Raw genomic sequence first — 21,000 nt, forward strand, 5'->3', positions numbered from 1 at the left:
AATCTGATGGCCAATACTTGGAAATTCTGCTTGCCATTGGATCAAATCACCAGTTATGAGTGTGGAATGTGATTTGTGAACTTAACAAAGGAGTCAAGATGTTTGAATATCAGTTGTCAATCAACATTTATTAAATATTTTACTCTGTGCCAGATAATGTGTACTAGGGTCTCAGAGTACAAAGACAAAAGTGAAACTGTTCTTGTCCAAAAGAGCATATATTCTATCTATAACCCCAAATTTTTGAAGTCTTATGATAGATATGTATCACTAAGTGGACCATTGGCCTGAACCCAGTAAATCTTTTCTTATTTGTTTATATTGGCTTAAAGTTTTCTTCCTTATCCTCAGAGTTCTTCAAAAATCATTCCCACATTATTTAAAAGTCTTACACTAGTATATTCTCTTTATCTATAGTCATTTGCTTTAGCTGTTCTAATCATACTAGTAAACTGCATATTCCATTCATTATTGAAAACCATTATGTGCTTAGCATTATACTTTGCCCCGAGAACCCTTAAAGTAAGTTTAAGTTGAGATTCCTGCCCTTAGGAAGTTTACTTACCAAATGGCTTCATATCGGAGGTGAGATTTAAGTTGATTAACGTGTAGACCAGTATGATGTGGAGAAAGTGCTGGATTTGGAGTCAGGAAAATAGTAGCTCCATGACCACAGAAAAAGCATTTAACATCTCTGAGCTTCATCTAAAAACTTAAAGGAGAGTTGTAGAATCTACATTGGTTGAGGGAATTTCCATACACACCCACAAAAAAAAAAAAGTGTACTTGACATTTTGACATAATTAGAAAGAAGGGTGAAAAGAATTTTGAGTGTGGAAGATAATTATGAATAAAACTTCAGTAGTGGTCCTAAACAGACCCATGCTGCAGAAAAAAAATGTGGACCCAGAATATGGAAGCATTTGGATGACAGCTAGAAGGACTTTTTATTGGAGGCATTGGAGAGCCATTGATAGTTTTTAAGAAGGGGGGTCAGCTGACATAAAAGCCCTATGAAGAAATAGAGAATTATAAAGGAATTAAAGCCAAGTTTAAGATATTCCATAGTTTCTATACTGAGATATTGGCAAAAGTGGTATCTATTCTGTGATAGACTTGGCTGTTCTCAACAATGTGCTGATTCAAGGCAATTCCAATAAGCTTAGGATAGATAATACCATCCATAAACAATGAAAAAACTGTGGAGACTGAATGTTGAATAAAGCTTACTCTTTTCACTTTTTTTCTTAAGATTTTTTTCCCCCCTCTGATCTGATTTTTCTTGTACAACATGACAAATACAGAAATATATTTAAAAGAATTGCACATATTTAACCTATACTTGCTGTGTTAAAAGGAGGGAGAAAAATTTGGAACACATAAAAATCTTAATAAAAATGAATGTTGAAAATTATCTTTACATGTATTTGGAAAATAAATGCTATTGAAAATTAATAAAAAAGTTAAAAGTCATATCTGTAATAGCAATAGTTAACGCTGCCAGACTTATTTGTTGAAATATGTTACTTATAAAAATTTGAAGTTCAAATGTAATTTTTTTTTGTCTTTTAATTTAATGTTTGCCCCAGTTACTTGTAAAAGCAATTTTAAAAATTCATTAAAAAATTTTTTTTTGAGTTCCAATCCTTCATTCCCTATGAGAAAATAAGGAGTTTGATATAGGTTATATATGTATAGTCATGTAAAACATATTTCCATGTTAGCCTTGTAAAAGGAAACAGACTTCCTCAAAAAGAAAAAAAAGTAAAGAAAAAATATGCTTCAATTAGTGTTCAGACTCAATCAATTCTTTCTCTAGAGATAGTATTTTTTGTCATAAGTACTTCAGAATTGTCTTGGATCATTATGCTGCTGAAAATAACATAAATCATTCGCTGTTTATTATCATAAAATATTACTGTATACAATCTTCTAGTTCTTCTTATTTCTCTCTGCATCAGTTTATATAAACCAGTCCAAGTTTTTCTGAGGGCATCCTGCTCATCATTTCTTATAGCACACTTGCATCCCATCAAAATCATATGCAACAGCTCTTTGTAGTAATCAAAAACTGGAAACTGAGTGGATGCCCATCAATTGGAGAATGGCTGAATAAAGTGTGGTATATGAATGTTATGGAATATATCATTGTTCTGTAAGAAATGACCAGCAGGAGGATTTCAGAAAGGCCTACAGAGACTTACATTAACTGATGCTAAGTGAAATGAGCAGGACCAGGAGATCATTATATACTTAAACAACAATACTATATGATGATCAATTCTGATGGATGTGACTCTCTTCAACGATAAAATGAACCAAATCAGTTCCATTTGTTTGATAATGAATAGAACCAGCTATACCCAGCAAAAAACTCTGGGAAATGAGTGTGAACCACTACATAGCATTTCAATCCCTCTGTTTTTGTTCCCTTGCATTTTTGATTTCCTTCACAGGTTAATTGTACACTATTTCAAAGTCCAATTCTTCTTGTGCAGCAAAATAACTGTATGGATATGTATACATATATTGTATTTAACATATACTTTAACATATTTAACATGTATTGGTCTACCTGCCATCTGGGGGAGGGGGTGGGGGGAAGGAGAGGAAAAGTTGGAACAAAAGGTTTGGCAATTATCAATGCTGAAAAAAATTACCCATGCATGTATCTTGTAAATAAAAAGCTATATAAATTAAAAAGAAAGAAAGAACAAATAATCATATGCAACAGATTTCTCAGCTAATGGACATCCCCCAGTTTCCAGTTTTTCGCCACCGCAGAAAGAAGTGTTATAAATATTATTGTACATATAGGTCCTTTTCCTTTTCCTTTGATCTCTTTGGGATACAGCCCTCGTAGTGATATTGCTGTATCAAAGGGTATGCATGGTTTTATAGACCTTTGAACATAATTCCAAATTGCTTTTCAGAATGATTGTATCAATTCCAATTCTACCAGCAATGCATTCATTTTCCCACATCTTCTCCAACATTTTATCTTTTTATTTTTTTAATCATAATAGCCAATCTGATGGGTGTGAGGTGGTACCTCAGAATTGTTTTAATTTGCATTTCTCTCATCAGTAGTGATTTAGAACATTTTTTCTCTCATCAGTAGTGATTTAGAACATTTTCCCTCAAAACTATAGGTGTGTTTGATTTGAAAACTGCCTGTTCATATACTTAGGCTTTTTTTTTTTTTTTTTTTTTTTTTTGCTGAGGCAATTGACTTGCCTAGAGTCGCACATTTCTATAAATTCGACTCAGTTCTCTATATATTTGAGAAATGAGGTCTTTATCAGAGAAACTTGCTATAAATTTTTTTTCAGTTATGTTAATATTTTTCTCCATTCTTGTTTATTCTACTTTCACAATCTCAGAAGTGTTTTGCTTTTGACTTTTACCTCCCTAATTCTCCCTCTTTTCTATCAGTGTGCTGCTGCACTTCCCTCCGTTTTCCTCACCTCTTTTCTTTTTTAAAAAATTTTCAATAGTAGTTTGTGGTGTTCTCTTCTTTTTCTAAAATATAATGGTTCTCTCTGGGAGCAGGTTTCTCGGGGAGGTTTTCTGGAGGCAGCCTTAGTATCAGTTCAGATCAGTAACCACCTCAAATGCAGCCAGGTGCCTAAAAGTTCAAATCTTTTATTGTGTCCTTCAATATAGCCCGGTTAGTTTTCTTAGAGGCCTTTCTCCCTCTGGTTCCAAGAGCTCTTGCTGCTAATCTTTTGCCTCTGTCAGCTTCGGCCTCTCTTCTTCCAAATATCTCCAGCCAGCACCAAGGTGAAAGTTGGAATGAATCTGTCTTGCCTCCGAGAGAGGGCTTCTGGCTCTCAACCTCCCAGAGTGCTTTGTGTCTGTTCCAAAGTGCCCTTTGGCCCTGGGAGCTTCTTGCTTATATGCTGCTCTCTAAAGCTGTGAACACAAGCATTATTTCTATCAGTTCCTCTTAGTACCTGGTTTCAAGTTCTGGCCCATAACATCTCCTTGTAAGATGAGATCAATCATACTGAACCATGCTAAATTAGATAATTATTGTCTCTATCAACTCTAATGAGTTAACACTTTGTAAGTATTCCAACAGTAGTTTATTTTTTCAAATACATATAAAGATAGTTTTCAACATTCATTTTTGTAAGACTTTTCTAAATTTTTTTCCTTCCCTTCCTTTCACCTCCTCCCCAAGATAGCAAGTAACCTCATATAGGTTAAATATATGCAATTCTTTTGAACATATTTCCATATTTATCATGTTGTACAAGAAAACTCAGACCAAAAGGAAAAAGAAAACAAAAACAAATGAAAAGTGAAAAGTGTGTTTTCAGTTCATATTCAGCCTCTGTAATTCTCTTACTGAATGCAGATGGTATTTTCCATCCTAAATCTGTGGGAATTGCCTTGAATCATTGTATTGTGGAGAAGAGCCAACTTCATCACAGTTGATCATTACATAATTTTCTTCTTTCTGTGTACAATGTTCTCTTGGTTCTGTTTGATTCACTTAGCATCAGTTCATGTAAGTCTTTCCAGGCTTTTCTGAAATCAGCCTACTCATCATTTGTTATAGAACAATAATATCCCATTCTTCATATGTCATAGCTTTCAGCTGTTTCCCAACTGATTTGCTTCCATTCAATTTCCAGTTTCATGTCACTACAAAAAGAACTGCTACAGTAATTTTTGCACATGTCCTCTTCCCACCCCTTCCCCCCCCCCCCCCCCCCCCCCCCCCCCCCCCCCCCCCCCCCCCCAGCCTTTTATTTCTTTCCTCCTCTTTATCTGTAGGGGTAAGATAGATTTCTACACTCAACTGAGTTTGTATGTTAGTCCCTTTTTGAGCTAATTCCAATGAGAGTAAGGTTCATGCACTTCTCCCATTTTTCCCTCCCATGTAAAAGCTTTCATGCCTTTTTTTGTCAGTTAATTTATCCTGTTCTACCTTTTGCTTTCCCTATATTCTCAGTGCATTTTTCTTTCTTACCCCTTAATTTTATTTTTTCTAGATAATCATCCCATTAACTGAAACCTCTGCCCTCTGTATGTACTTGTTGTCATTGCCTTAATAATGATTCATTTTTGCTGTGTAGAAGATTCTTGGTTAAAATCCCAGATCCTGGGATAATCATATTCTAAGCTTTGTGATTTTTTAAAGTACAAACTGCTAAATCTTGTATTATCCCGACTGTAGCTCCTCTTTTTGTCTCTTTGCAATATTTACTCCTTGATTTGAGAGGTCTGGAATTTGGCAATGGTATTCCCGGGAGATTTCATTTGGGGATCTTTTTCAGGAGGTGATAAATAGATTCTTTCAATTTCTGTTTCGCCCTCTGGTTCTAGAATATCAGGACAGTTTTTCTTGATAATTATTTGAAAGGTGATATGTGGGCTCTTTTTTGATCATAACTTTTAGGTAGTTAATTCTTTTGTGGTTGGGGACTAGGCGGGTAGGGGAGGTCTGCAACAAGGCCATTGGGGTTAAATAACTTGCCCAGGGTCACATAGCTAGTAAGTGTTGCATGTCAGAGGCTGGATTTGAACTCACGTCCTCCTGACTTAAGGGTTTGTGTTTTATCCACCTGCCTCAGTTCATTAATTCTTAAATTATACCTTTTGGATTTGTTTTCCAGGTTAGTTATTTTTCCAGTGAAATGTATATTCTTTTGATTTTGTTTCTTAATGTCTCATGGAGTAATTAGCTTCCAGTGCCCAGTTATAATTTTTAAGGAATTATAGTGGTACTTCAGCATTCATCGAATTCAGTATTCAACACATTTCAATGAGAAAAAAAATCCAACATCTGATGCTTGCTTGATACTCTTGGTGATTGTCTTAGTTGAGAAGTAAGGATGTGAGGTTCTCCAGGCATATTGCTCTCAGTTATGGACAGCTCCTCTCCTATGAAGGCAGTGGTGCACAGGACTGTCAGGTTGGAGCCCATGAAGTGTGTGTGTGTGTGTGTGTGTGTGTGTGTGTGTGTGTGTTGGTGGGCAGTTTCTGCAGAATTATGTATCTGCAGGGACAATATCCTGGCTCTCAAAACAGTAGTACTGGAAGGAACGTGGAGCAACTGGCATGCTTAGCAGGAGGAGTAGCCAGGAGACGCTGCCATAATGTGATCAATTGTGTCTGGAGTTCAGGTGGAGGTATTTGAGGAGGAGGACCCAAGACTCCTAGCAGGCCAGAGTCCTGGGTAGCAGAGGCCGATGGACCATAACTTCCAGGCCCCCTGGGAAGCTTAGATGGTGGGGAATGGGGGAAGGGTATAAAGGTCAAGGTTTCTCTCAGAAATTAAGTTAGATCAAGAAAGGAGGAACCTGGCTGAACTGGCTTGTTTTTCTGTGGCTGGAAGCCCCACTTCCCCCTTTGGAGAATTTGGTGGGGAGGAATGATTAGGCAGGTTGCAGACTGGAGATGATGTACTCTTTATAGGAAAAATTATTTTAGTAGTTATGGTTTTCAGTACTTATACTTTCTGGAACCAATAAATAACAAGTAATGAGGTACAACTATATTTTCTTTAGTGAGTATTTTGTACCATTTTTTTCTGTTCTGGTTTTTTTTAAGGTCTTATATTCTTGGGTTTTGGGAGGGTTTGTGGTTTTTTTTTTTTTTTTTTTTTTTTTTTGGTCCCTCTTTTAGATTATTACCTCTTTTTTTCATGATTTTCTTGAATCACACTAATATTTTTCTTTATTTCTTTTACTTGATTTTTGAAATCCTTTTGAATTCTTCCATAGCTTGAGGCCACTTCATATTTTCCTTTGAGACTTTTGATGTAGTATTTTTGACTTTGTCATCTTCTGAGTTTGTGTTTTGATCTTCCTCGTCACCACAGTAGCTTTTTACAGTTGAGATCTTTTCCTGCTGTTTGCTCATTTTTCCATCCTCTTTCTAGACTTTTCACTCTAGACTAAAATGGGGCAATGTTTCTGAAGTAGAAGAAGCATTGTCCCAAGTTTCAGGGTTTTTTGTGCAATTGTTTTTAGAGAGAATTCTGGGGACCTTCCCAGAAGAATCTGAGGATTCTTCCAAGGTGGTATGATCAAGGGAAAGGTGTATTTACTATTTGCCTGGACTGTATTCTATTCTGTGAATGACCACAAGCACTCTTTTCCACTCTGGTACTGAAACAAAGGGTCCCTTTGGTTGCAAACTCTGGTGTGCTAGTGTGCCTCCTCACCCTGGATTTCTGACCTAAGACTGGGACCCAGTTCCAAGTGGGGAAAAGCAAGAGTCCTGCTCTGATACCAGCAAAGGAACCTCTTTAATCTTCTGATAAATTATCTGATTCATTTATTGTCTATTAACTGAGACCTCCACACATCACAACTGCTTGCCACCGATTCATTCACTCTTAAAGCCTATTGCTGGTTTGCTAGAATGCAAGCTGAACTATAATCCACTCATTCTTACCCCATTGCAATGGATTTTTCTTGCTGACCTTTTAAATTGTCTTGGGCTGGAAAATTGTTTGACCCCATCCTTTTATGGGTTCTGCCATTCCAGAATTTGTTGTGAGACATAATATAAAGTTGCTCAGAGGGGTTTGGGGGAGAAGTTGGGCAAGTTCTTGCCTTTTTCTCCTTCCTCTACTTTAGTTCTTGACCTCATGTTTTAACTACTGCCACCTAGTGGCAGTATTATTCCTGGAGGGTTTTTTGGTTGTTGAGAAGCTCATACATTTTAACACCTGAATTTGAGCCTGGTGCCAGTGGCCACTTTTACAGACACTTTTCTGATTGCTGTCTTGTTTGGTTGCTTCTTGTTGCCATGTAGGAAAACATGTTAATCTTATCAGTATAGCTAATTCTGTTACATGGATTTGCATTTGCTTCCTTCATAGAGAGTGGCACCTCTTGATTTTGTTCCTAGGTTTTTTAGTATCCTTATCTTTGGTTGCATAACCATGTTCTTGCATTTTTGTATTTTACAGTGAAATTGTCCTCTGTGGATAAATGTGACCATTGCAAGTGTGACTTATTTGGGGTGGAAAAATGATTAATTTATTTTGGATCGTCTTGAACTTAAGGTCACAGTGGAACTTCCTCATGGAAGTATCTTGTTGACACGTGGAAATGAGAACCTAGAGGACAAAATCAGAAGATGTGAATTTGGAATTCTTTGATATAGAGTTGGAAATTGAAGGTATGAGTATGAATTTCCACAGGTAGTGAGTATAGAATGAGATCTTTTTTGTATTCAAAGCAGCTGAGTCAAAGAGGGAAAAGGTGGGAATTGCCTGAGAATAACATATAGTATAGCAACCGTTAACATTTATTTTAATTTTTTATTTTTGAGAATTACATTGACAATTCAGTTGAGTTATTAAGATAGAAATCTAGGAACTGGGCCCTTGCTACTACATAATATTCCTTTTATTCTTCCCTAATTGACTCTTTATCTCACTTCCCACATCTGTACCAAACTTTCTTTTCTTTCATCAAGCCATCACTTTCTACTTTGCAGAAAAAAATAAAAGTCATTATCTTTTTTTAGTGCCTTCTTGTACTCATCTCAGAGCAGCTTGACTTCATCTCCTAGTCTCTCTTCCTTTTCTCTAGTCTTTGACAAAGAGGTTCTTTTATCCTCACCAAGATCAAACCTTTTATTTGTTTTTTTGTTTAGATTTAAATTTTTTTCTCAACTACATAGAAATAAAAATTCTCTAACATTTCTTTTAAATTTTTGAATTATAAATTCTCTCTTTAAGAAGCCAAGCAATTTAATACACATACATGCAATTATGTAAGACGTTTTTTGTATTATCCATGTTACAAAAGAAAGTATGGATCTCCCCACCCTCCCCCAAAAAAAGAATAATAGAGGGGGAAAAAAGTATAACCATATATCAGCTATATTAACATTTTTTTAGACTATTCAAAGCAAGTAATTATAATAAGATTGGAATATTGCTGTGGCATAGGAAATGAGTTTAATAGATTTAGATAAATATGAAAAGACTTGGACTTAAGGATGATGTTGTCTATCTTCAGAGAAACAGGACAAACTTGGTGCAATCATATGTAGATGTATATGACTGTATGTGTTTATGTGCGTGATTATAGGTATGTGTGTAGGTGTATATATACATAAATATATCCATGCTTAACTATAGCCAGCTTTGGAGAGGAAGGGGGGGGGGGAGGTGGAAGTAAAAAGTGTGCTGCAGAGAACAAAAGAAAACCTACAAGGAAGCAAAGGAAAGAATACAGTGTGTTCTGTTATTATAAATCCTTGTCTTGAGATGGAAATTTGTTGCATATTTTGAATTCTTTCTTAGGTTCTGCTGTGCAAATGTCAATTTTCTTTCTTTTCTGTTTTGTATTTAGGTTATAAATAAATACTTTTAAAAAGATGCAGTCAATTTTCTTTCTTTTCTGTTTTGTATTTAGGTTTTAAATAAATACTTTTAAAAAGATGCATTAAAACTCCAATTCTTTTCTGGAGGTAGATAGCATTTTTTATCATAAGTGCTTCAGAATTGATTCGGATCATTGTGTTGCTGAGAATAAATCATTCACAGTTGATTGTACAATATTGCTGTTATTATGTACAGTATTCTCCTGGTTTTGTTCAGTTCACTTTGTATCAGTTCATCCATGACTTGGTAGGTTTTTCTGAAAGCATCCTATTCATTTTTTATAGCACAATAGAATTTTATCACTATCATATACTATAACTTGTCCAGCCATTTCCCAGTATCCTCTTAATTTCTAATTGTTACTGCAAAAATAGCTGCTATAAGTATTTATGTACAAATGATACTTTTCCTTTGATTTCTTTGGGGTGCAAACCTAGTAGTGGTATTGGTGGGTCAAAGGATATGCACAGTTGTAGAAACTTGTGCGCATAATCGCATAGTCCCAAATTGCTTTCCAGAATGATTGGAACAGTTCACAATTCTATCAGCAGTGCATCATTATTTCTATTTTTCCACATTCTTTCCAAGATTTGTCATTTTCCTTGTCTGTCATATTAGCCAATCTGATAATAGGTGTGAGGTATAGTACTTAAGTGATATTTTAGTTTGTATTTCTCTAATTAGTAGTAATTAGAACATTTTTTAATGAGTATAGATAGATCGCTCTGATTTCTTCTGCAAATTGTTTGTATCTTTTGACCATTTATCAATTGGGGAATGACTTATAGTCTTATAAATTTTAAGAAATGAGGCCTTTATCAGAATTTTCCTGTAATTTTTCTCCTGGTTTCCTGCTTTTCTTCTAATCTTGGATGCATTGTTTTTATTATGCAAAACCTTTTCAATTTGATGTAATCAAAATTATCCTGAAACTCATCCTACCAAAAGACCTAGTACTGTTTTCAAAATCCTTTTGCTCAAAAGATGTGAAACTCGCTTTCAGATTTCATTGCTATCCATCTGATGGCTAAATTAACCTAGACTAAATAAATAACACATTTTTGAACATGGTCAATATTGGAATTGATTTTGCTCGACTATGCTTGTTTGTTGCAAGAGTTTTGTTTTGTTTTGTTTCCAGTAGGAAGGGAGATGGAAAAAGAGAAAATAAGTGCTTGTTAGTTGGAACATTTTTAATTTAAAAAAAAAAAAAAGCCACAGCCACAGTTGGTATTTCACAATTGGTGCAGTGTTAATTTTTATCTCCTTAGGTCTACTATAGTCTAGTGGGCAGCATTTAACGTTTCACTGTCAACTTTGTAGGTGTCAGCTTGATAGCACAATAGTTCTCTCCCTCATCTGTGTAAGAAAGCTGAGTGAGCTTTATCAAACAGCACAAAGAGCCTGCATGAGCCTATCCCAGTACCCATTTAGCTGGCAAAAAGGTACTTTGGTTAGATCTGGTCAGGGAGGTTGAAGACCGAATAAAAACCATTTGATTTTAGTAGAAGTAGACTATAAGGAGTCAGGGACAAAGATTCTACTTGTAAAGGAAATTGGTGAAAATAGGTATAGACCACTCATTAAAAAGTTTAGAACATCAAATGAAAAAGGTAATTGTAGGATATTTAGGATAGTAGAATCAAGAAGTGTTGGTGTGTGGTTTTTTTTTTTTTAATTTAATTCAGCAAACATCGTTAAAGTACCTGTAATATATGAGGTGTACTATATTAAGCATTAAAAATTTTAAAAGCATAGGCCATAGTGGAAGTTGGTTGCAAAGAGTAGTGACATGGTCAGTAAGACCTGTATTTTAAGAACAAGGGTTCATAGGGGTAGGAAAAGTTTCTTACGTTTGCTACATATACCTGTATGACCTTGGATGGGTGACTTAATCTCCTTTGGCCTCAGTTGTCCCCAGCTATAAAATGAAAGAGTTGGGCAACATTTTAAAGTTCCTTTTAAGCTCTAAATCATGTGACTTAGAGGTATATCTTCCAGATATGAAATGTCATTTCATTTTTTTTCCTGTGGCATTTGTTGGTTTTGTCTTGCTGTTTCTCTTTATTATAAGGAAGGGTAGTTTTTGGGAAGTGACTCAGTTTAAAAGGGGAGGGGAATTATTAAAACACCTACAAATAAATCATATGCCTTATATCCTAAAAGAATATACCGAGATTTATAAAGCTTTTGATTTCTACCCTGACATATGGGGGAAAGACTACTACCAAAAGAAATTTTAAAAACTCCTTATCTCTAATGAGTTTAACCAAGGATTTAAGAGCTACAGACAATATTTTCAGCTCTTCCAGTTAAAATTTAGGGTTTTGAAAGGTAAAGGGACCTGTGGGAAGTGAAAAAATTGCATAGAAGGTATCAAAATACACAATTTGTTTTTCTGATTCATGACTTGAGATACTAGAATGATGGACATTTGGCTAAAGGTAGTCTTATAAGTACTGAGAGAATTACTGATGTAATTCATAGGGAAATCTAGAATAGAAAGTTTTCATAGAAGTCACAGCAGAATTAAGGGATGTGGGTATGTAATTTGTGGGAGTAACCAAGGAGAGACAGAAAGATGAAATAAAAAATAGTGCTGTGAAACCTGCCCTTTAGCCACATAGACTGTTTACTTGATTCATATCACAAAACTGGAAGAAAGGCATTGATATTGTAGTTATGGAGGAGAGAAGGATGGGGGGGAGGTTGTTAGTTTACTGACTGCTGAAGTTCCATTCTATTAAAAGTAGAGCATGTAATATGTTCTGACTTTCCATGCTAACATTTTCATTTCTCAGAAGGCAGAGGAAATTGATAAAAATGAACTGCAATTCTGTACTCAGTTTTAGCTAACAAGGAAAGTATTTGATGAAGTAGAAGTAATGAGGAACCATGGATAAAGGGACTGTGTTATCTTAGAATGTTTACTTTAGAAACCAAGAAAAGAGGAATATAACTGAATTTCTCAGGCGAGTGTTTAGATTTGGGAAGAGAATATACCATTGTGAAGACTCTCAACAAATAAGTATCTTAGACTTTAGGAAAGTAGATTTCAAAAAGTTTAAAGAAATAAGCATGAACTCATGACCAAAGATTCTAAAGTGGAAAACTCATTAAGAAGATAATTTTTCGCATAAAAATATTGAGACCTATAGGACGAGGAGGGAGAAGAATACAGATTATTTGCACAAGAACTTAACATAAAAAAGGTAAAAGTCCCACTGTTCAGGACAGACTATGTAATATTAACAGACAACGTGAAAGCAGAGCTGCTCAATTCTTATTTTGCTTCTGTTTTCTCTGTCAAGGAGAATGATCTTCAGACTGGAAAGGGTGAAACAAACATGGTTAAGGGGGAATTGAAGCCCAAATTTAGGTAAGGTGATAGGAAGAGAGCACCTAACTGCTTTAAACCAGTTGAAGTCTCCTGATCCAGACAAATTGCATCCTATTGTATTGAAAAATCGTGTCATTGTAATTACTAAATTTCCTGTTGGTAATATTTTGAAGGCTGGAAAATGGGGAAGGTGCTAAAAGATCAGAGGTGGGCAAATATCTTGATTTCCTAATTCCATAAATTATCAAATAGATTTGGCATTAGTTCCTAACAAAGTTCTAGAAGGCATTAGATGACTTGTGTATCAAAACATAAACAGCCATCATTAAGGCAACATGAATTTTTACCAACAATAAATTACCTTAAAATAACCTCTTTCCCTTTTCTTAAAGGATTATTATGTGGATTGAACATATCTGGATTTTAGCAATACATTTAACAAAGTCTCTGGAAGTATTCTTTACACAGGATGGAGAGATGCACTGGGTGGATTGTATGATCTTTTTTGTTTTATTTTTTTCTAATTACAAGTAAAAAAAATTTTACTTTCATTTTTAACAATTTGACTTCCAAATTTTCTCCTCCTCTCCTTATTGAGAAGACAATTTTATATAGGTTTATACATGCACAGACATGGAAAGTATATTTCCATATTAGTCATATTGTAAAAGAAAACACACACAACAACCACTCAAGAAAAATGAATTTTAAAAAATACATATTGTGATCTGCATTCATACATCACTTTTTTCTCTAGAGGTAGATAACATTTTTCATTAGATTGCATACTCTTTCAATTTAAGTTGATTGGAAACTAGAGGAATGTCTAATTGTACTAGAAACAATGTACAGTGTCATGCCAGAACGATAGATATTGATTGGAGGGTTTAATGGTAGTAGTGGAACTTCATACCAATCTTAAACAAATGCTGTTTGAGTAGATGCAAAAGGGAAAAGATGCTTGGACTTGTTTTTAAGATTTTTTTGTCAGTATCGGAGGAAAATTCAGAAGGTAGTGCAGCAGCTTAAGCAATTTTTGAATGAAGCAGAACTAGGAAGACTATGACAGAATCAGGACAGTATCTCAACAGTTTGCAACAGTAGCCTTAAAACTTGTAACTGAATCAATAGGGAATAGTTCTATATGTTGAGATAATCATTTTACAATAATTGGTTTGATAACACTTTCTTTACATGTAAGAAATTTAGACATTTTACTTTATTGAAAGGTCAGCAAGACTTAGTAGTATAATGAATGTGGTGATTACAAAAACAAAAACAAATGCTGTAAATTTTTTTCAAATTGCATTAACAGGAAGTCAGTGGCCCAGAAAAAGGATGTAATAATCCTTCCCTGTATTCTATTTTGGTTAAAACAAATTTGGAATATTGGGTTCGATTTCAAGTACTACATTTTATGAAAAACATTGACAAATAAACTGAAGGATATTTAGAGATCAGCAAGCATAGCAGAGGGCATTTGAAAGCCTGTTAAAGAACAAGGTTGAAAAACTGGAAAGGAATTGTGGATAACTTGTAATAATATGTCTTTAGAGAGAATACTCACACTGATAAGTATTAGAGATCCACTGAAGGGGTATTACAGAGTAAATTACATTTTTAATACTTATCCCAATTCATTTTGTTTTAAAAAAAGACAGACTTTAAAAATGCATTTTGATTGATTTACTTAATCTCTGTGTTGTATACTTTGCCTTTGAATGTGAAATATGTTATATTTCATAACAGAAAGGCTTAGAGATCATTATTGGTAGCCATTGTAATTTGCATCCTATTTTGAAACCTGAATCCATGATGGCTTTGTTCCTCTGAGTTGGCTTAAGTTATTGAGACTTTTTTCCCTTGCTATGTGTGTTTTCCTCCTCAGGCAGCTGTACAGGACAGACTGAATGAGCAAGAAGGTGTACCAAGTGTCTTCAACCCACCTCCATCCCGACCCCTGCAGGTTAATACAGCTGACCACAGGATCTACAGCTATGTTGTTTCAAGACCACAACCAAGGGCAAGTTATTTTGCAGCTGGGGATATTCTTTCTCCATTTCACAAGGTCATTCATATAACAGCATTTGTTTGCTGTGTGACAACCTTGGGGAAAAAAAGCCAAAATGTGTAATAATGGATTTTTGTTGATATTTTAAGTACAATTTTTCTTGTTTGCATCATGAATTGATAAGAAAACAGTAGTAGCTGTCTAGCTTAATTTTTTCTTTAATTTTGATATGTCTGTTATTTTGGGATATTTTGTTATCCTTTAATAGTATACAGTTGGCTTATTTTTATGTGCCTAGTAGTTTAGCCATGATAAAAAATGTTTGTCTTTTGTTTCACAAATCTTCAGAGGTCAAGTGGAAAGAAGTATGAACTTGGAATCAGAAAACCTAAGTTTGAATCTCATATCTTGATATTTCTTGGATGTGTGATTTATTTCTTTGTAATTTAGTTTCTTTATCCATACAAAATGGATAAAACTTGGCAACTTGGCAAAATGGATAGAGAGCCAGTTTTGTGGAGTTAGGAGAAAAACTGGATTTAGATTTGATATACTACTTGTATTCCAGGTAACTCTTTGAGATTGTAAGTTATACTTCAATGCTTACCTTCCTTGGTGGTGATAGTTTCCACATTGAGAGTTCCCATACCAGTGAAATCATGGGGTTGGACCAGAAAAAAAAAATAGTTCAGCGACTTGTGAAAAAAAATGCTTTTAAAATGTTCTTACGCTCTAAAATGTGGAAGTTGATCTAAGAGGCTCAAAAGGTTCCCTTCCATCCCCAGATGTCTGATCTCATAAATTATTATTAACATTTAATTACTTATCTGAACCCTGTAGCTTTAGTTCTTGGTGGGTGGTTTTTTTTGTTTGTTTGTTTGTTTGTTTTTTGGTCTCTTTAAGATGAAGTTAACTGCTTGCTAGAGTTTTGAGCTTATGGTTTTAGGGTCTTTGTCCCTAACAACAGTTTTTCTTGGGGAACAACTGGAAAGCAGTGACAAGGATTTTAAGCATGGGATTCAAATCAGGACGGTAGAGAATATATAATTTACAATTCTATTTTTCCCCTTTCTGGACTGATCTGCCAGTGCTTTGAAATATGAATGTGAAAACTGAGTTTCCTTGTAGTAACTTTTTGGTACTTGAGGTTGGCAAAATAGGAAGTCCTAGAGTCTTTGTGTAGCACAGTAATATTGAAACAAAGCTACAGTTTTTGTGGAAACTGGGCTTTCATAACAAACAAAAAATAGATCTAAACTACCCTTTTAGAGCTTTTTATTTACAAAACATACGGATGGGTAATTTTTCAACATTGACCCTTGTAAAGCCTTCTGTTCCAAATTATTCCCTCTTTACCCCTACCCCCACCCCTAGATGACAGGTAGTCCAATACATGTTAAATATGTTAAAATATATGTTAAATCCAATATATGTATACATTGTATACAATATATTTATACAGTTATTTTGCTGCACAAGAAAATCGGATCTAGAAAGAAAGAAAAAAACCTGAGAAGGAAAACAGAAAATACAAGCAAACAATAACAGAAAGAGTGAAAATGCTGTGTTGTAGTCCACACTTATTTCCCATAGTCTTCTCTGTGGGTGTGGATGGCTCTCTTCATTACTCAACAATTGAAACTGGTTTGAATAATCTCATTTTTGAAGAGAGCCATGTCCATCAGAATTGATTGTCATATAGTCTTCTTGTTGCCGTGTATAATGATCTCCTGGTTCTGCTCATTTCACTCGGCATTAGTTCATGTAAGTCTCTCCAGGCCTCTCTGAAATCATCCTGCTGATCATTTATTATAGAACAATAATATTCCATAACATTCATATACCATAATTTATTCAGCCATTCCCCAACTGTGGGCGCCCACTCAGTTTCCAGTTTCTTGCCACTACAAAAAGGGCTTCCACAAACATTTTTGCACATATGGGTCCCTTTCCCTCCTTTAATATCTCTTTGGGATATAAACTCAGTAGAAACACTGCTGGGTCAAAGGGTATGCACAGTTTAATAACTTTTTGAACATAGTTCCAAATTGCTCTCCAGGCTGGTTGGATTCGTTCACTGTTTCACCAACAAATGTATTAGTGTCCCAGTTTTCCCACATGCCCTCCAATATTTGTCATTATCTTTTTCTGTCATCTTAGCCAATCTGAGAGGTGGTCTGCATTACTCTTTTTCATTTTATCTACATGTGCTAACTATAATAATGCTTATGTTGCTAACTTAATTTAACTATTTTATATATATGGCATAACTAAATAAAAGAAAATGAAATATTTTAAGAGCTCCCATGTGAAAGAGGAATTAGATTTATTTTTCTTGGCCCCATAAAGCAGTTAGATACTTGCTAACTGTAACAAAAACGTGTTACAATTAGAGCTGTCCCAAAATGAAATGGATTACCTTAGTAAGTAGATGATTCCTCTCATTAGAAGTCTCTACATGAAATCTTTATCATCATTTATTGGGGATGTCTTATAGGCCTCTAAAAGATCCATTCAATCTCTACAATTCTAATATTCATTCTAGAAGCTCCAAGAATTAGAAGGATCTTAAGACACAAAACACACTACCTGGTATATTCTATTCTTTGGATAATTTTAATTTTCAAGAAGTTCTTCCTCATATTGTGCTAAAATTTGTCTCCTTGAAACTTTTTACCTATCAGTCCTAAATTTTATCCCATCACAAGATAGCACTTCGGATATTTGGGAGGCAATCTTTTCTTGGTCTAGATTAGATGTTCTTTTTTTTATTATTTTTCAATGGAGTTGTATTTTCCAAATACATGTAAAGACAGTTTTCTACATTCATTTTTGTAAGACTTGATGTTCCAAATTTTTCTCCTTCCCTAAGAAAGCAAATATTCTGATAGAGGTTAAATATGTACAGTTCTTTTAAACATTTTCATATTTGTCATGTTTTGTAAGAAAACTTAGACCACAGGAGGGGAAAAACTTGAGAAAGAAAAAAGCAAAAAGTGAAAATACTATGTTTTGATCCATATTCAGTCTCCATAATTCTCTCTGGATGCAGACATTTCCATCCCAAGTCTATTGGAATTGCCTTGAATCACCACATTGTTGAAAAGAGCCAAGTCCATCACAGTTGATTATTACATAGTTTTGTGGTTGCTATGTATAATGTTCTCTGGTTCTGCTCACTTCACTTGGTATCAGTAAATGTGAATCCAGGCTTTTCTGAAATCAGCCTGTATATCATTTCTTATAGAACAATAATATTCCTTTCTATTCACATGCCATAATTTATTCAGCTATTCCCCAATTGATGAATATACACTCCTGTTCCTTGACTGCTACAAACATTTTTGTACATGTGAGCCCTTCCCTTCTTTTATGCTCTTTTCGGGATACGGACCTTGTTGTGACACTGCTAGATCAAAGAATATGCAGTTTTATAGCCTCTTGGGCATAGTTCCAAATTGATCTCCAGAATAGTTGGATCACAACTCCACCAACAACGTATCAGTGTTCGTTTTCCCACATTTATCATTATTTTTTCCTGTTATCTTAGCCATCTCAGAAATGTGAAATGATACCCCAGTATTGTCTTAATTGGCATTTTTCTAATCAATAATCTAGAGCATTTTTACATCTGGTTAGAAATGGCTTTAATTTCTTTGTCTGAAAATTATCTATTCATATCCTTCATATCCTTTGATCATTTATTATTTGGGGGATGATTTGTATTCGTATATATTTGACTTCTCTATATTTTAGAAATGAGGCCTTTATCAGAAACACTGTAAACTTTTTTTTTTTTAAACCAGATTCCTGTTTCCCTTCTATTCTTAGATGCATTGGTTTTGTTTGTGCAAAAACTTTTTAATTTAATGGAATAAAAATTATGAATTTTGTGTTTCATAATGTTCTCTAGTTCTTCTTTGGCCATAAATTCCTCTCCACAAATTTGACAGGTAGACTATCTCTTGCTCTCTAGATCTGCCTTTATGCCTAGATATGCCTAGTATCACCTTTTATGTGTCAATCATGAATCCATGTTGATCCTATCTTCGTATATGGTGTTAGATGTTGGTAAATGTCTAAATTTTCTAATTTTCCCAGCAATTTTTTGTCAAATAGTGAATTCTTGTCTCAGAAGCTGGAGTTTTAGGATTTATAAAACACTAGATTACTGTAGTCATTGACTATTGTGTCTTGTGAACTTACCTATTCCCCTGATCCACTTTAGCCAGTACCAATGATTTTGATCATCACTACTTTATAATACAGTTTTAGGTCTGGTATGGCTTTTTTTCTCCCTCCCCCCCAGTCATTAATTCTCTTGATATTCTTGACATTTTGTTTTTCCAAATCAATTTTGTTATTATTTTTTATAGTTCTATAGAATAATTTTTTGGCACCTTGATAGTATGGCACTGAATAAGTAGATTAATTTAGGTAGAATTATCATTTTTATTCCATTGGCTTGGGCAGCCTCCGAGTAATTGATGTTCTTCCAGTTGTTTAAAACTAACTTTTTTTTTTTAAACTAACTTTTTTTGCATGAAAAGTGTTTTGTAATTGTTTTCATAAGGTTCCCGGCTTTGTCTTGGCAGGTAGACTCCCAAATATTTTTCATTGTCTTTAGCTGTTTTAAATAGAATTTCTCTTTCTATCTCATGCTACGGGCTTTATTGGTAACATATAGAAATGCCGATGATTTATGTGAGTTTATTTTATATCCTGCAATTTTAATAAAGTTGGTGTATCTAGTAGTTTTTTAGTTAATTCTCTAGAATTCTCGGAATATACCATCATATTATCTGCAAAGTGTGATAATTTTATTTCCTCATTATCTAATTCCTTTGATTTCTTTTCATTGCTAGGAAATTTTTAGGAAATGTTGAATAATAGTAATAGTGGTGATAATGGGCAACCTTATTTCACCTCTGACCTTATAGGGAAAGCTTCTAACCTTATCCCCATTACATGAAATGCATATTGTTGGTTTTAGATCATTTTAAGGAAAATTTCCATTTATTCTTATGTTCTCTAGTGTTTTTATTAGAAATGGGTATTGTTATTTTGCCAAATGCTTTTTCTGCATCTATTGAGATAATCATATGATTTCTGATGGCTTTTTATTGATATGGTTAATTATGCTGATAATTTTCCTGATAATGCACCATCCCTATATTCCTGGTATAAATCCCACTTGATCATAGTGTATTTTCCTGCTAATGAGTTGCCATAATCTCTTTGCTAATATTTCATTTAAGATTTTTGCATCAATAATTATTAGGGAAATTGGTCTATAATTTTCTTTCTCCATTTTGGTCCTTCCTGGCTTAGGTATCAGCATCATATCTGTGTCATAAAAGGAATTTGGTAGTACCCCACCTATTTTTCCATATAGTTCATATAGTTTAGGAATTAAATGTTTGACAGAATTCACTTGTAAATCCATCTGACCCTGGAAATTTTTTCTTAGGGAATTCATTGATGACTTGTTCAGTTTCTTTTTCTAAAATGGGGCTATTTAAGTATATTGTTTCCCCTTGTGTTAATCTGGGCATAGATTAAAAGTTCTTAACCTGGGAATTAAAAATTAAAAAAAAAAAAAAAAACCAAACAACTGTTTCACTATAATTGGTTTCTTTTTTAATCCTATGAATTTCATTTTATGCAATTAAAGCCATTCTGATAAGGTATCTATAGGATTTACCAAATGGTTAGAGGATATCCATGACACAAAACAAGAATTGGTAGTTTGAATGATCTCTTCTGAAAGTGATTTTACATGATTCTTAGACAATAAGGAATAGGGCCTAGACTTGTTCAATTCTTCTAACTAGGATAGTTAAATGTTAAAAGAATAGTTAATAGATCTTGTGATGAAGAGAGCCATTAAAAAGGATAGTTAATGGAAATGAAAGAAAAACACATTTTCACTCAAGATAAAATTGGTTGGTTGTCCTTTGTTCTTGAAGAGGACAAAAATGACACTGCTATGTTGGGGTCAGAGTACAGTGTGTTCACCTCTAGCTGATCAAACCAGATTCTAAAGGGAATACTCTGCCACAGGTTGGGCACAAATAGTCCATATGAACATTTGGAGTGGAGATGTTTCTAAATTTGCGCATCTCTCATTTCTTTTGAGCCACTGTAATTCTGCTTTTCTCAGAGTATAGCGCCTTTTTTTTTGATGAAGGCACACCAAATGCTGGAAGTTTCTGAGCTAGTGTCTTCCATGTGTCATGATTGATTACAAAGTCCTTTAGATAAACTTCTTTGTATCACTTCTTTTGA

At 34.4% G+C, this 21,000-nt stretch overlaps 1 protein-coding gene across 5 annotated transcripts in view; it reads left to right on the forward strand.

Annotated features, from left to right (window-relative positions):
• Positions 1 to 21,000, forward strand: part of FAF2 (Fas associated factor family member 2) — a 78,236-nt gene that overhangs the window by 17,262 nt on the left and 39,974 nt on the right. For 2 of the 5 annotated variants that reach the window (XM_031953723.1, XM_031953725.1), the window contains exon 3: positions 14,590 to 14,769. The exons of 2 other annotated variants lie outside the window; for them this stretch is intronic. In XM_031953723.1, the coding sequence (XP_031809583.1) occupies positions 14,590 to 14,769 (180 nt within the window). The remainder of the gene's footprint in view (positions 1 to 14,589; positions 14,770 to 21,000) is intronic. One more of the 5 variants, XM_031953724.1, reaches the window with a different exon arrangement.

This window comes from Sarcophilus harrisii, chromosome 2 (genome assembly GCF_902635505.1).
Source record: "Sarcophilus harrisii chromosome 2, mSarHar1.11, whole genome shotgun sequence".
NCBI lineage: Eukaryota > Metazoa > Chordata > Mammalia > Dasyuromorphia > Dasyuridae > Sarcophilus > Sarcophilus harrisii.